At 34.3% G+C, this 14,728-nt stretch overlaps 1 protein-coding gene across 1 annotated transcript in view; it reads right to left on the reverse strand.

The window, feature by feature from the left end:
• LOC124538896 (fibroblast growth factor receptor homolog 1-like) overlaps nucleotides 1-14,728 on the reverse strand; it is a 79,225-nt gene that overhangs the window by 1,939 nt on the left and 62,558 nt on the right. The window contains exons 3-14 of the mRNA XM_047116148.1: nucleotides 8,770-8,926; nucleotides 7,355-7,482; nucleotides 6,432-6,728; nucleotides 6,025-6,216; nucleotides 4,948-5,165; nucleotides 3,990-4,125; nucleotides 3,303-3,559; nucleotides 2,500-2,740; nucleotides 2,060-2,249; nucleotides 1,440-1,551; nucleotides 521-714; nucleotides 43-180 (exon numbers count right to left, since the gene is read on the reverse strand). Of these exons, the coding sequence (XP_046972104.1) occupies nucleotides 43-180; nucleotides 521-714; nucleotides 1,440-1,551; nucleotides 2,060-2,249; nucleotides 2,500-2,740; nucleotides 3,303-3,559; nucleotides 3,990-4,125; nucleotides 4,948-5,165; nucleotides 6,025-6,216; nucleotides 6,432-6,728; nucleotides 7,355-7,482; nucleotides 8,770-8,926 (2,260 nt within the window). The remainder of the gene's footprint in view (nucleotides 1-42; nucleotides 181-520; nucleotides 715-1,439; nucleotides 1,552-2,059; nucleotides 2,250-2,499; nucleotides 2,741-3,302; nucleotides 3,560-3,989; nucleotides 4,126-4,947; nucleotides 5,166-6,024; nucleotides 6,217-6,431; nucleotides 6,729-7,354; nucleotides 7,483-8,769; nucleotides 8,927-14,728) is intronic.

Raw genomic sequence — 14,728 nt, forward strand, 5'->3', positions numbered from 1 at the left:
CTAGCTGTAATTAGTAAGCTACATTTTTTGAAAAACACTTACATTTCAAGACTACAACACGGCGGTTTCTCCATCCGATGGCCAGCGCTGAGGTGCTGGTACATGTACTGTCCTGGGACCGTTGGGTACGGAGTTCCGCCCAGGGTCATTATCTCCCACAGGAGCACACCAAACGACCAGCTGTGAAGACGAAACAATATCTTTTCAGGATTCAATTTAATTTTGGATATACGATGTTTATATATATGATTTTAAATTTTATGTATATTCCTATGACAAAAATATTATGTATCAAATACGTAGATTATAAATTAAGGGTGGATTTAGAAATGTGGGACAACAAAGATGTGGACCCCTAAATGATTAAATAATTGGTATCAATGAATATAATTCTGCAGATAGGTAGAATTAATTTACTAATATTTATATAAAATTTAATTTATTAACAATTTGTAATACTATGTACGGTTAATAGAATAGTAATAATTAAGACTGAAAAATGGAGAGTTGAGCTACTTACACGTCAGTCTGAGTCGTGAAGACTTTGTGGTACAAGGACTCAGGAGCCATCCACCGAACAGGCAGCCTGCCTTCTGTCTTCTTGCGGTAGTAGTCGTTGCTGTGAACGTCCTTTGCGAGACCGAAGTCGGCGATTTTGAGGACACAATCGTCTGATACCAGCACGTTACGAGCTGCTAAGTCACGATGTATGCACTGTAAGAGAATTAAAGCATATATATCTATATTTTATAAAACTACGTTCTAGTTCTGAAAGGTATTAACTAGGCAAATCTTGAGACAATATCATTAGTAATTATTATAGCATTAATAAAATATAACACTAACAAAGAAATGACCGATGGCATAACAATTTAAAGTAAAGTAAAGTAACAGCCTGTACATTTCCCACTGCTGACATAAATTCTTCTCTTCCATTAAGGAAAGGGTTTGGAACATATCCCTTTCCTATAACAATTTAAATAGGTAAAAAATTTCAAGAACGACGGCGCATCACTTGATCAAGCTCATCGAAAATTTACATGCCGCGTTATTCGATCTGGCGTATCTCGCACATAAGATGAGACAAGAAAGTTTAATATGATTATAATTTATTTTTTATGATGACTCTAAGCGAACAAGCAAATGGAACACCTGATGGTAAGTTATAACCCATAGACAATGGTGCTGTAAGAAATATTAACCTTACATCACCAATGGGCCACCGACCTTGGGAACTAAGATATTATGTTCCTTGAGCCAGTCGTAACACTGGTTCGCTCACTCTTCAACCCGGAACCCAACAATATTGAGTTCTGCTGTTTGGCAGTACAATATTTGATGATTAGGTGGTACCTCACCAGTCGGACTTGCACAATACGAAACCAAGTAAGTATATATAATATAAGATTTAAAGTCGCATAGAATAGAAGAAAACTTACCCGTCTGGAAGCCAAGTACTCCATTCCTCTCGCAACTTGGTATGAGAAAGATACAAGATCTTTTTGTGTCAATGTTTTCTTTTCTTTCATATCTTCAGTAGGAGATTCGTATCTGGACATAAAACATAAATTGATATTTAATTTGTAAATTAAACAAGTGATAAATTAAATAATATGTAACATATTAATTTGTATCTCTTTACTTTTATCTCAAGAATCTATAATAATATTATAAATGCGAAAGTAACTCTATCTGCATGTTTATCTGTCGCTCTTTCACGCCCAAACCGCAGATTTGAATTTGATGAAATTTGGTATGAAGCTTGAACTCCAAGAAAGGACTACTTTTCTTGCCTAACACGCGACAATCAATACCCTAAAACGCGAACGAAGTCGCGGGCGACTTCTCGTACGTATATATGATAATAAATAGTCTTCAATGATCACACAAAAGAGCTAAAGTCAAATAGTTCCCGTACCATTTGAAATCACTTACGACCAGCTTAAGGCATTATATTTTTTTCTGCAGTCGTACATTTGCCATTTAAGAAACACTTATAGGCTTTTCAAAACGATGTTAGAGGAAAACCTGTCAAGTTATGATATAATCACATATTTACCTGTTTCCAGGTCGATGATTTCTCAGAAACTCCCTCAGATTGCCATTAGGTGCATATTCCACAATGACGTATAATGGTCCGTCCTGTGTGCAGCATCCTAATAAATTGATGATGTTCACGTGTTTCCCTATCATCTTCATCATCTCCATCTCTGATACTAATGCCATCATTTCTGCGTCTGTATGGCCCTCTGTGTGACAAAATATGTAAGAATATTAGCGGACTGAGAAATTTTAATTTGATTAATACCACCAAAAATTTAAGTCTACTGAAAAGTCAGAAAAACTCAGGTAGATTTGGCAAAGTCTATGAAAGTAATATTGCATGATTACAAAATATTTACATAAACCGAAAAGAGTTTGCCAATACCTATGGGTAGATGTATCTCTTAATATTCATTTTCTTCTGTAGGTATATTGAAGTTAATACAAATTACATACCTTTTAACATTTTGACGGCCACGACAGACTGTAATCCTGGCTTCAGTATCCCTACACACTCCGCCTTCACAACCTTTCCAAACTCTCCTTCTCCTAAGATCTTTCCAATGCAGAGGGACTCTCTGGGCACCTCCCAATCTATATCGACTGGCAACTCGTACTCTGACATCATCATTGAATCGCATGTATTGCTTTGGACTTGAGATAGCTTTTGCTTTTCAATCTTAACCACTGGCATTAACTGTAACAAAGTATAAATAGCACATGAAAAAGGATACCCAATTATAACTTTATATTGTATTAAATGAAATAATAATTTAGTATGGTGTTTCGAGTAAGTCGAGATGGCCCAGTGGTTAGAACTCGTGCATCTTAACCGATGATTGCGGGTTCAAACCCAGGCAAGCACCGCTGATTCATGTGCTTAATTTGTCTTTATAATTCATCTCGTGCTCAGCGGTGAAGGAAATCATCGTAAGGAAACCTGCATGTGACAAATTTCATAGAAATTCTGCCAGATGTGTATTCCTCCAACCCGCATTGGAACAGCGTGGTGGAATAAGTTCCAAACCTTCTCCTCAAAGGGAGAGGAGGCCTTTAGCCCAGCAGTGGGAATTTACAGGCTGTTGTTGTTGTTGTTGTATGGTGTTTCATATCAAAATAATAATTATTGTATATTATGCAAGAATATTGCTGTATTGTAGAATCAAATTTGAATCTATTCGAAACAGATCTTCGTGACTTAAACACATTATTTTAATAGAGTTTATTTCCACATCGAGAAATAGCACATATAGACTTACCAATCCTTCTCCAGCAGCATTCGGTGTCCCATTCATTTGCGGCTTCTCCACCGTAACCTTCTTCGTCCAATGTGTCACTATAACAGCTCTTGCCGTCTCTATCGCTAATTGTTTCTTCTCTTTCTCTTGTCTCAATTTCTTGAATATCATCACCACGATAATAGCAGCAACAAAGAACATCGCTCCCAGCACCGCGGTAAGAACATTAATAAGCACTGTATGTTTTCCATGATCCAGTGCTTCTGTTATCGGTAAAGCTAAAATAAAATGAGGTATTGGGTTTACTAATTAAATTATATATTTCAGTTAAGATTTAATATTAAATAACCCCACCATATCATAATATAATCATACTTGTGAGATCACGTCAGGTAGGGAAGTATGGAAGAAGAAAAAAGACTCCAAGTAAATTGGAACACGCAGTCAACTAAACACATACTATTGTCACGCTTATGTATAAATTTTGTGGTCCGTGTAGTTAACATTTGTCAATAGATTTAAAGTTTTTGAAAATCGACGTTTTTGTTCCTCAAACAGTCACCAATTATTTTCTTTCTAATTGCAAGAAATATCTTTTATTACAAATCGTATACGTATCGTAATAAAGACAGTCACGTAGTTATTTAATGACCATATTTTAGATTTGAAATTTTTAAATTTAGATGTAGGTTGGTTTGTTATACTTACAGTCTAAAACAGTTAGGTATCCTTTAGCGGTGGTGTTTCCAAGTGTATTGAGGGCAACACAAACATACCAGCCCTCATCTTCTTTAGTCACATTGTATATCGTCAGCTGTTCTGGTTTATCTTCCGGATTTTCGCTCTGTAATAATAAATTACGTTAAACAGATTGTTATAATATATTGTTATTATTTACAAACCGTTCATGCACTGATTTATTTCAAAACATTAGGCATTTTAATATGACATGTAACATGCAGGAATTGATAAAACTTCGTCGTTCCATAAATTTGAGTAAGTAAGTAGTAATACATAAATTTATTCATCAGTTTCTTAAAAAAAAAAAATTTGGAGCACGAGCAAAGGGTCCACCGCCCATAGACAATGGCGTAGTAAGAAATATTAACTACATATACACATACGTCACCAACCCTGGTGACTAAGATGTTATGTCTCTTGTGCCTGTAATTACATAGTTTATTTTTTTACTATTGTTTTTTAATTCAAATTTAGTTACTAAGTACAACAAGATATTTAAGGCAAAATTTTGTCAATATGACGACTTTCAGGCTACGTTAGTATAATTTACTAAGCATAGATAATATTTAAATCGACGAAATAGTTTTATAGAATGATTTACAGTAATAACAAGAATGGCACTTAATTCTAAGATTAGGTGATTAGGCGATCATGCAACAGGCAACTATTTACTAAGCATTATTTTATTTGTTTTCGTATCGTTAGAAGCATGCTTGCAATTAATTATGGTTACGAAGAAGATGCCAAGTATGTGGGCGTCGACAAAATCATTTATCTGCGTACGATGATAATGTTGACCCGAACATAGGACATTGGCACCTATTTCATTCATGGATTTATTTATATTGTACAATTTATCGAAGGTAATCATCAACGCAAATAACGGCTTCACACAAAAATCATGCGTTAGTCACTCGACCCTCACCGTAACTATCTTTGTTACATCTTTGTACACAACGGACTCTTTGGTCGAAGCGTCTGTAGTTGTCTCATTATAGATGTACTCGTGTTTCGTGAAATACATCCAGTAAAGGGACGGATGAAGGTCTGTTAGGAATTCGCAGCTGAATCGAGCCGTTTCACCGACCAGCTTGGTCTGATTGACGGCCGCTTGTGTTAGCACAGGCTTCGCGTATAGACGCTCTATGAACAAAGATGTTATATACCTTTTACAAAGATGGAAAATAACCGGATAAATCTGGACATATTTACAAAATACTCTTCGTTTTTATTAGTAGTACTTATAATTATTATTTATAAAGGTGCTTCATTTTAATGATATTTCAAGCAAGTGCTACATATTAAATATTTTATCTTATAATAATTATAACCAGATTATGAACCACCACCATTTACGTAGATCCTTCACCAAGATATGAACGTGATTAACCATAATAGTGTACTGATTATACCGAGACCGCAATTGTAAGTGATATCAATGGATTTGTTATGTGCAACCATATTGTTTTAGTTGCAAATTATTGTACCACAACCAATTAAGTACCGACACCTAAAAACCAATTAAACACCTCGACAAGATCTCCGACGGGAGCCGGTGCGTCACTTGGTCCGACTTCAGAATCTTTCACGGAATAATTTGTCGGTCTGATCCAGTAAAGGAAAGGTTCTAAATCGGAAACTGGTGGGCAGGTTAACTGCACGGTCTCGTTGACGAGCACCGTGATGTTCCCAGGATGACCTTCTTTTATATACGGCTTCGATGGATAGCGTTCTATAGCAATGTTTTATCTTTAGTTACAGAATCAAAACGTACCACTTACAAATAATCGAGAAAGATTATTATTATGCTTTCGAAATAACTTTTAATTACATATGTATATGAGATGATTTTTAATTAAACATCAACGTTGGAGGCTTAGAATCAAATTTCTTCTGCTTTGTTGAAAGTAATTTAAGCCTAGTTAAAAACACGATCTACATCTTCATTTCTTTAAGAATCGTCTACAGTATTATTCTATTGTTTTATAAAAAGTATAATTACCTTGGATGTGTAACGTATATGTGTGTTGAATACACCCTAATTCGCTGCAAACTTTGCAAGTGTAGTTTCCATTATCTGCTTTCGTGAGTTCATCTAGAGCCATTGACCATTTACCATAAGATGGTTTAAAATAACTTCTAGATATAGGAGTTCCGCTATTTTTGTACCATGTTATATTGGGCATTGGGTTACCTGAAATCATAATGAATAAATTCTCATTATATGAGATCACAAATTTATATTTATAAATATTTTCTAAAAATACAGATGTTTTGGGATGCTATTACTACAATTTAATGAAATCAGTATGTAAACAAGTTAACATTCTGTGTAAGATTTAACATCGATCCAACTAAAACCGTTACAATATCTACGATGCTTGTAAATTATCAAACAGGATGTCATACCTTCAGCAGCGCATTTAAAACGAATCGAACTTCCCGCTGGTTTCATTTCCATATTAAACATTTTCGATGGATGCTTAAACTTTGGTGCGTATTTCGATTTTGTGTCATCGACGTGGCCGTAATTAAGATGCTCCTTTTCATTCTTATCGTCGAGATCATCGTCTTTTGTGATATCATATTCTTTGTGTCTTTGATCTGTTGTGTTATCGTCGATTGTATTATTGTCAACTAGAGGAGCCGAATGTTGTGCTAGTATCTCAGGCATCGGTCTTAAAACGTCAACATCTGATTGATATTCTGTAGAAACAAACGAATAAGCTCAATTAGTAACTGCCTGTAAATTTCCGACTGCTGGGCTAAGGCCTTATCTCCCCTTAAGGAGAGGGTTTGGAACATATTCCACCACGCTGTTCCAATGCGGATTGGTGGAATGCACAGTGGCAGAATTTCGATGAAATTACACACATGCAGGTTTTCCTTCACCGTCGAGCACGAGTAGAATTATGAACACAAATTAAGCAAATATATATAGTGGTGTTTGCCTGGGCTTGAACCCCAAATCATCGGTTAAGAAGCACGCGTTTTAACCACTGGGCCATCTCAGCTCCAGTGGGTAGACTAAAATTAATATTATCAAACGGAATATGCTAAATAAAACAGAAATACAAGAAATATTTAATAAGAAAACATGTCGACGTCTGCATGCATTACGGCTCACATTCGCCTCGGAATCCAGGACGTTTGCTATGTTTACACATCTGGATGGCAATAAAGACGTCGATTAAATATAATATCGAAATAACTGAGGACACACTCAAAACGAGACACGGGCAGACACGGTGAAAGTTGTCATCGAGAAAATAGCGGAAACAGTACGGGCGTTTGAAGACACTGTGTTTAATTACTATAAAAGGAAAACGTACCCTCGATGTTGTCGGGCCCGAGATCTGGCTTGTGTTTGATTGTGACACTCATTTCCTTGCTTTTGTCATCTTCATTTTGGCACGAATACACTCCAGCGTCTTTCGCCCGGAATGACTTTATTCTTAGCCTAAAACATTGTAAATAATAATTCCATTACAACAACAGCCTGTAAATTTCCCACTGCTGAACTAAAGATAACAAATTCCAGTTTGGAACATAGTCCACCACGCTTTTCCAATGCAGGTTGGTGGAATAGGTACACATATGACAAAATTTCTATGAAATTCGACACATGAAGAATCCTCAAAATGTTTTCCTTCACCGCCGAGCACTAGATGAATTATAACCACAAATTAAGCACATGAATATTCAGTGGTGCTTGCCTGGATTTTAACCTTCAATCATCAGTTAAGATGCACGCGTTCTAATAACTCGGCTAATTTCATTAATTAGAATAATATTACTGTAAGATAATAGATATAAAGCTATATTTAAAGGTATGTCCAATTGTACAAAATTAGTATCAACAATTTCCAATCCTTCAGCTGACTGGATTTCTTAATCCATGTATCAATATAGGGGCGTGATTGATAAGTTATTATGATCGGTAGATTATTTTCAAACGCCTCGAATAGAATCGCGTGTTACACCCGCTTGCATATGAATTATAGCATATATTTCAACTTCGGATAGAAATGCATAAATATTGATGTAAGTTGCTTGTGTTGGATTTAGTGCATCGTTATTTTTAGCGTTCTTGTTATTTAAGCGAAGGATATGAAACGTAAAATATCTACGACTTCATTTTGACTAAACTTTATTTTGTTTAGTTAAATATATTCGAAGAATGTATAATGATATTTTATTTATTGTAGATTATTGTTGATGCTGTTTTACAATGTGTCCGTGTATATATGTGTGTAAATAATACACACACATATACACGGACGTACTTATATAGTCATGTATCTCTTAAACACTTTCCATCACCGATATATACATACTTTAAATGAGTCCGTTAATTAATTGCTTTACGAAGGCAGTCATATCAACAACAAACAACAAGAGCTGCCTGTAATTTTCCCATTGCTGGACTAAGGCCTTCTCTCCCTTTAGAGGAGAAGATTTGGAACATATTCCACCACGTCTTTCCAAGTCCGGTTTGTGGAATACACATGTGGCAGAATTTCGATGAATTTAGCCACATGCAGGTTTCCTCACGCGGTTTTCCTTCGCCGAGCACGATATAAATTATAAACACAAATTAAGCACATGAATATTCAGCGGTACTTGCTTGGGTTTGAACCCGCAAAACATTGTTTAGGATGCACGCATTCTAACACTGGGCCATCTAGTGTACTTCATATCATCAATGTCTACTAGGAAGATAATGATATATCTTTTTAGTACATACCATTGTTTTTGTTGCATCATCCGCTGTCTTGATTGTCCGTCCACTGGTTTCCCATCTAAGAACCATCGCACCGTCGGTATCTGATTCCTCGGCTTTAGTCCGCAAATAAGACGCAATCTTTCATTCGTCGATGCTTCTATAACTGTGTATGTGTCATCTGAAACAAGAGAAAATATCATATAATAATATATTAATAAACATTACAAATCTCAAAATCCCTGATTAATTAGCTAAGCTTATTTTGAATTACCATACTCGTACATTAATAACAAATTGAAATTCAGTAGACATAGAGCTATCGCGTTCTTAATTCAAATTATAATTTAACTCGTATACAAAAACTTTTTAGAAAATTTTACATTTCGAATGATAATTTATATTTGTCATGTACAATGTTGCGTAGTTTAAGTGTCATGGAATGAACGCTGACGTATTGGGACATTTATAGTTACGTCATCATCAAAGAATCAATATATTCTCTAATCTACATTCGATTTTCGATTTTATATATATGGTGTTTAAAAAATGCATTTCGACATCTATATTTTCGTCAGAAAGCTGTATTTGCATGACGGGGTGTTATAAAAATAAACACATTTGCAACGCTACACCTGAGGGCAATAAATTCGCCCCAAATATATAATTTTAACGCACACGAGGCGTGGAAGTTATTGCACTCCGTTACCTGTTGGAGAGGCACTTAATGTTTATTTCTGATCTTTGTAGCACTTCGCGTGAAATTGGGGTGTAGTATATCTTTTAAAGAGCTGTGATGGCCTAGTGGTTAGAACGCGTGCATTTTAACCGATGATTTTGGATATGTGTGTACTGTATATATATATGTGAAGGAAAACATCGTGAGGAAACCTGCATGTGTCAAATTTCATTGAATTCAGCCATATGTGTATTCTACGAACCCGCTGGAATATGTTCCAAGCCCTCTCCTTAATGGGAGAGGAGACCTTAGCCCAGAAATGGTAAATTTATAGGCTGTTACTGTTTTTTTTTTACTGTTATCTTTTAATGTTCGATATTTATTGTATCTAAATATTTATCATGTTCTTTGCATTATGTTATAAATATAGAAAATCAATAACAATAGTATTCATTATATTATTCCTTACAATGCCTTCCTTCATCGCCGATCACGAGATGCACTTTTAGCGCACTCAGAAATGTGTGATAAATACTGAGACATACTTATGTCACACCCAATTACAATCGTATCCAAGTTAAAAATAACATAGTATTAATAAAAAATAGCACTACCAGGTATTATAAAATTAAAAAAAAATAATCATTTTATTATGTTTTTTAAAACAACAAACAAATAACAACAGTCTATAAATTTCCCACTGCAGGGCTAAGGCCTCCTCTCCCTTTGACGAGAAGGTTTGGAGCATGTTCCATCACGCTGCTCCAATGCGGGTTGGTAGATTAAAGGGAATTTATAAACATACTTAAGAAAATTTTAGTGAATTTCAGAAAGAACAGTTGTAACAAAAAGTTCACTCTATGTCTGAATTCATTCACTCATTCAAATACCTTTAGTTCTAATAATAATATTGACACTAAAATACAATCTCCGACACTGCTTTAATATTACAAAAAAAAACCGCCCAAGTATCGTCAAATAACAAATCAGTTATATAATCAGAACCGAAAGCAATTTTAATGATCGCCTCTTCTTAAAACCAAAACCAATTAAAAACATTGAAAAAGAAACTTGAAAACTGTGATACAAAAACAAAATGACATAAGCGTCGTTTCGAAATAAATAAAATGTAAAGTATTCGCTTTGTACGTGCTGCATATGGCCGAAATATAATTTTACGTCCGCTAAATATCTCGTTAACCCTCATAAGTCCTGGAGGTTATAAAAACTTGGGCATTATTTTCGGCCGGTGGTGTACCATTTAGGTTACTGCATATTTTATGGGATTAACGTAAGTTATTATGAGTTGTGTAAACACGGCTTAATTAAATCCCGGTCCTAACTCGGGATGTCTTATAACATTCAAAGGGTTGTCACTGTTAATCAGTAATTTATATTTGCTAATTAATTAACCATCAACTTCATAGTATAATGTCTCAGTTACGAAATATTCTCGAATTAGAAGTAGTTGTAAGCGAATAATAAATCTATATTCTATTTTACTTAATAATTAATTTTGTTTTTTATGCATGATGTATTGCTGTAGGCTCTGGCCTTTACAGCGTCACCGAACGTTCGGGCGAGAACTAATGTCCTCAGCCCTGAGGTTGAGTGCGGGGCTCGAATTTAAAGTTCGTCCTGAGGGTATCTCCTATGAGATCGCACCTCAGCTCAGAAGTCGGTGGGGTATAATTATTTGCTAAACCTGCCTAATAAGCATGAGTGCAAACCCTGATCATAGGTTCAAAAAAACAATATTAAGTGAAGTTTCTCAGTCAAAAAACCTTGATATTTCGGCCCATATAGTTAATCTCATTTGAAAATGGCGACTGTATCTGAAATCGATTAGGGCACCGTATTAAAATGACGTCTTATTACATCTTGATTTACGTAATAGTTTTCGGATAATTGTTAAAAAAAATAATTGAATCTTTATATAGATTAAAAATTATTATTCGATACGAAGACTATAGCTATGTCATTAGCATCAAGTATAAGTCAAGGTTAGACTAGGTCTTAAGTGCAAATAAAAGTCACAATGTTGCATTGCTTTGTTTAAGTGGGCTCGGTCGACTTTACCAGCCCTGATTTATGGTCTGTGAATTATGGTGCCCGATAGTGATGAGCATCCTTCATTCGATACTTAACATTTAAATAGTAATTATCGATAAAAATATAAGTGAAATTTTAAAGTACGCTTTCATTGTTCATCAAAATTTAATAAATTTTTAAAATAGTTTTTATACCATCCGAAACGTATTATTGTTGTAGGTGTTATATTTTATCAATTATATATGTAGTGAAAGGAAGAACAATTTTGTGTTCATCGATAACTAAAAATCGATTATTTATCGATAATCGTCACGATATATATCATCACTATTTCTTTCGCAAGCTCCGAAATGATTTTTAGTGTTGCACATGTTGAACAGATGCAAACCTGTGCCCTTGGGTCCAAAAAAGCTTTCTCAAGACTCAATCACATATTTTTTTTCTTTTAAAAACAATAGCGGCTCCGTGAGAACATATGGACGTGTGACCATCTTCTGGAATGTTCGATTTTTATTCCATCGATGATTAGCAAATGCATTTGACAGGAAAACCGAAAGGATGTACCCAACCGAAAACTTATAAAAAAGTGAATTTCAATGCAATTCTCGCGATTGAAATAAATATTCACAATAAGAAATTGTTTCCGAATTTCTAAGTATTCTGTATTGTTACAGTAACATTTAAGGATTTTTTTTATTTGTAATTCCTATAAATAATTCTATAAAAATAATATTAGCGTTCATATTACGAAACTCACTACGACATTTTCATTTAGTCGATAAAAAATATTATACTATCAAATAAAGATGGTTATAATATTTTAACGACTTCAAAACGATTTGGTTCTAAATTTATCTATTTTTATTTTTTATTTACGTTCAGTTATAACTCTGTCATACGAAGACAATTTGCAAAAGTTTTTATTTTGTTCGAGACAGGTTTATCCGAAATGGTTCCATCTTAATTGATAATGATGTTGACTTTCAGAAAACTCTCATTGCTATATTTTTTCTTTATATTATGATATCGAAGTGTCTCTTTATTATGCTACTCTTATAAGACACTATTTTTATTGCTTTTCAGTGAACACTTTTCAGGCGTAATTAAAGTGACAACAATGTAAAATCATCATTTCACAAAACAAGTTTTTGTTAAAGTATAATCACGATAGAAATGTCAAATCCTATCCTCTTTCAACAGATAACCTCGTTGTAAATCAATTAATTGACCAACGTTTTTATTTTAATACACAGAATACAATCGGTAGGGCTTTGTGCAAGCCCGCCTGGGTACCACCCACTCATCAGAAATTCTACCGCTAAACAACAGTACGCAGTATTGTTGTGATCCGGCTTGAAGGGTGAGTGAGCCAGTGCAACTACAGGCACAAGGTGTCCCTTGCCTATGCTATGTCAGCATCTTAGTTCCCAAGGTTGGTGGCGCATTGACGATGTAAGGAATAGTTAATATTTCTTATAGCGTTGTCTATGGGTGATTTTTGATTGCTCGTCCGCCAACCTATTCCATAAAAAAAATAGAATTATCGCAATAATGTTAAATTAATTTAACTATTCTGAACTGAATTCTGTATTTTATTGAAATATATAATTTGATCCAACGTTCATCAGTGTGTGGGACCACACACAGCAATTTTGACTAAGTTATTGAATTATGCAGTCCAAGGATGATCACTAATTGTACATACATTGTCCTCTGAGAGCTATATCATTAGGAACAATGGCGTTGAGTTATTTAATCCTTTACGATTCGAATCCTGTGATTTGTGACGTATAATGATAGTTTACTTATTGTGGTATGACGTCTATATGTACCGATATGTTTAAAAGATGGTATACTTTTAATTTCATCGGGTAATACTTTTTTGTATAAACGGTCCATTGCAATGCATCTGCTATTATGATAATATGTATAACTCAGTCTATATAAATGCTATTGCAAGTAAAAACCTCTTATAACATCAATGTGCCAACGTCTATAAGATCTATTATTTTATATAATAACACTCAAAACAGTTATTAAATTTGAACATTAGAATATATGTATTTTTTATATTCAGAATATTAGTGGTAGTTATAAATTAAACAATTGATTATCGCAATAAAATGGTACGCAAACAGTATAGATATAAGAAAACAGCATTCTTGGGATGTTTCTTCAAAATTATCCTGGACATACCAACACCCTGCAACGTCTTATACACAAAAAAGGAATTTAGATATCTCAGCTTGGAATCGATCCAAGGATACACTTCGACGAGTTTATGTTATCATAGAATTTATTTAAGGGTCTAATATATAGCATATTCTATTTATCTACCCAAAGTCGATCTAATAGTTTCCACAGATACAAAATGGCTGTGCTAAAGGAAACGACATTGAACATATTCTGGTGCAAAGTAACCCAGTAGCAATAAAGGCGTAAATGAATAAAAACACCTCTACGGATAAGTAACATGTACTTTTTTAGTAATGGGTTAAACTATGTCCAATTATTCTTTATTATATATTATTATTTACCTGTTATTATTATTTTTTATAGATTCAAAATTGTAATGTTTGTTTTAAGCCTTAAGCCGTATTTATGTCCAAGTTTGTTCTAGGTTCAGTTTTAATTAATAATTACAGAGTGTAATACTTTTTATTGTTATCCAATAGTTGTTAATACCTGTACTTGTGTATTACACTGGATTGGTTCATGTACTTTTGATTGCATTGTATTTGTAAATAAAGTTTATAAATCTGAAACGTGTAACATAATATGCATTTATTTATAAAATTTAAGGATTAGGCCTCGTTACTGGTTGGGAGGGATGGGATTCAAGCCAGATGTTGGACTTACATTGCGCACGTCTCAAGCCTTGGGGTGTTTCTGTAAGGCCGACTCTTGACTTACAGAAATGACTTATGAGGTCATTGTTGGGAAGAAGGTATTCTTAAAATATTTTTGACTGTTCATAATTCGTGTGTTTTATGGAGTCTACGAAGCTTGCTTTATATCAAATGTCATCAAATTCGTTTTAAATGTTTGATCGTGAGCAACATACAGACAGACAAACAGACTTTAGCGCTTATAATAATAAGATTATAGATGTTTTGCGGCCGGCACAACACCCGCAATGCCTCCAATATGGAGGATCAACAGAGTAGTAATATATACAAAAAACAAACAAGTGAAATTATTTCTGACATTCAATAATTACTATTTTAAATAAAAAATTAATAAGTCATTTGT

The sequence above is a fragment of the Vanessa cardui genome, chromosome 21, assembly GCF_905220365.1.
Source record: "Vanessa cardui chromosome 21, ilVanCard2.1, whole genome shotgun sequence".
Taxonomy (NCBI): domain Eukaryota; kingdom Metazoa; phylum Arthropoda; class Insecta; order Lepidoptera; family Nymphalidae; genus Vanessa; species Vanessa cardui.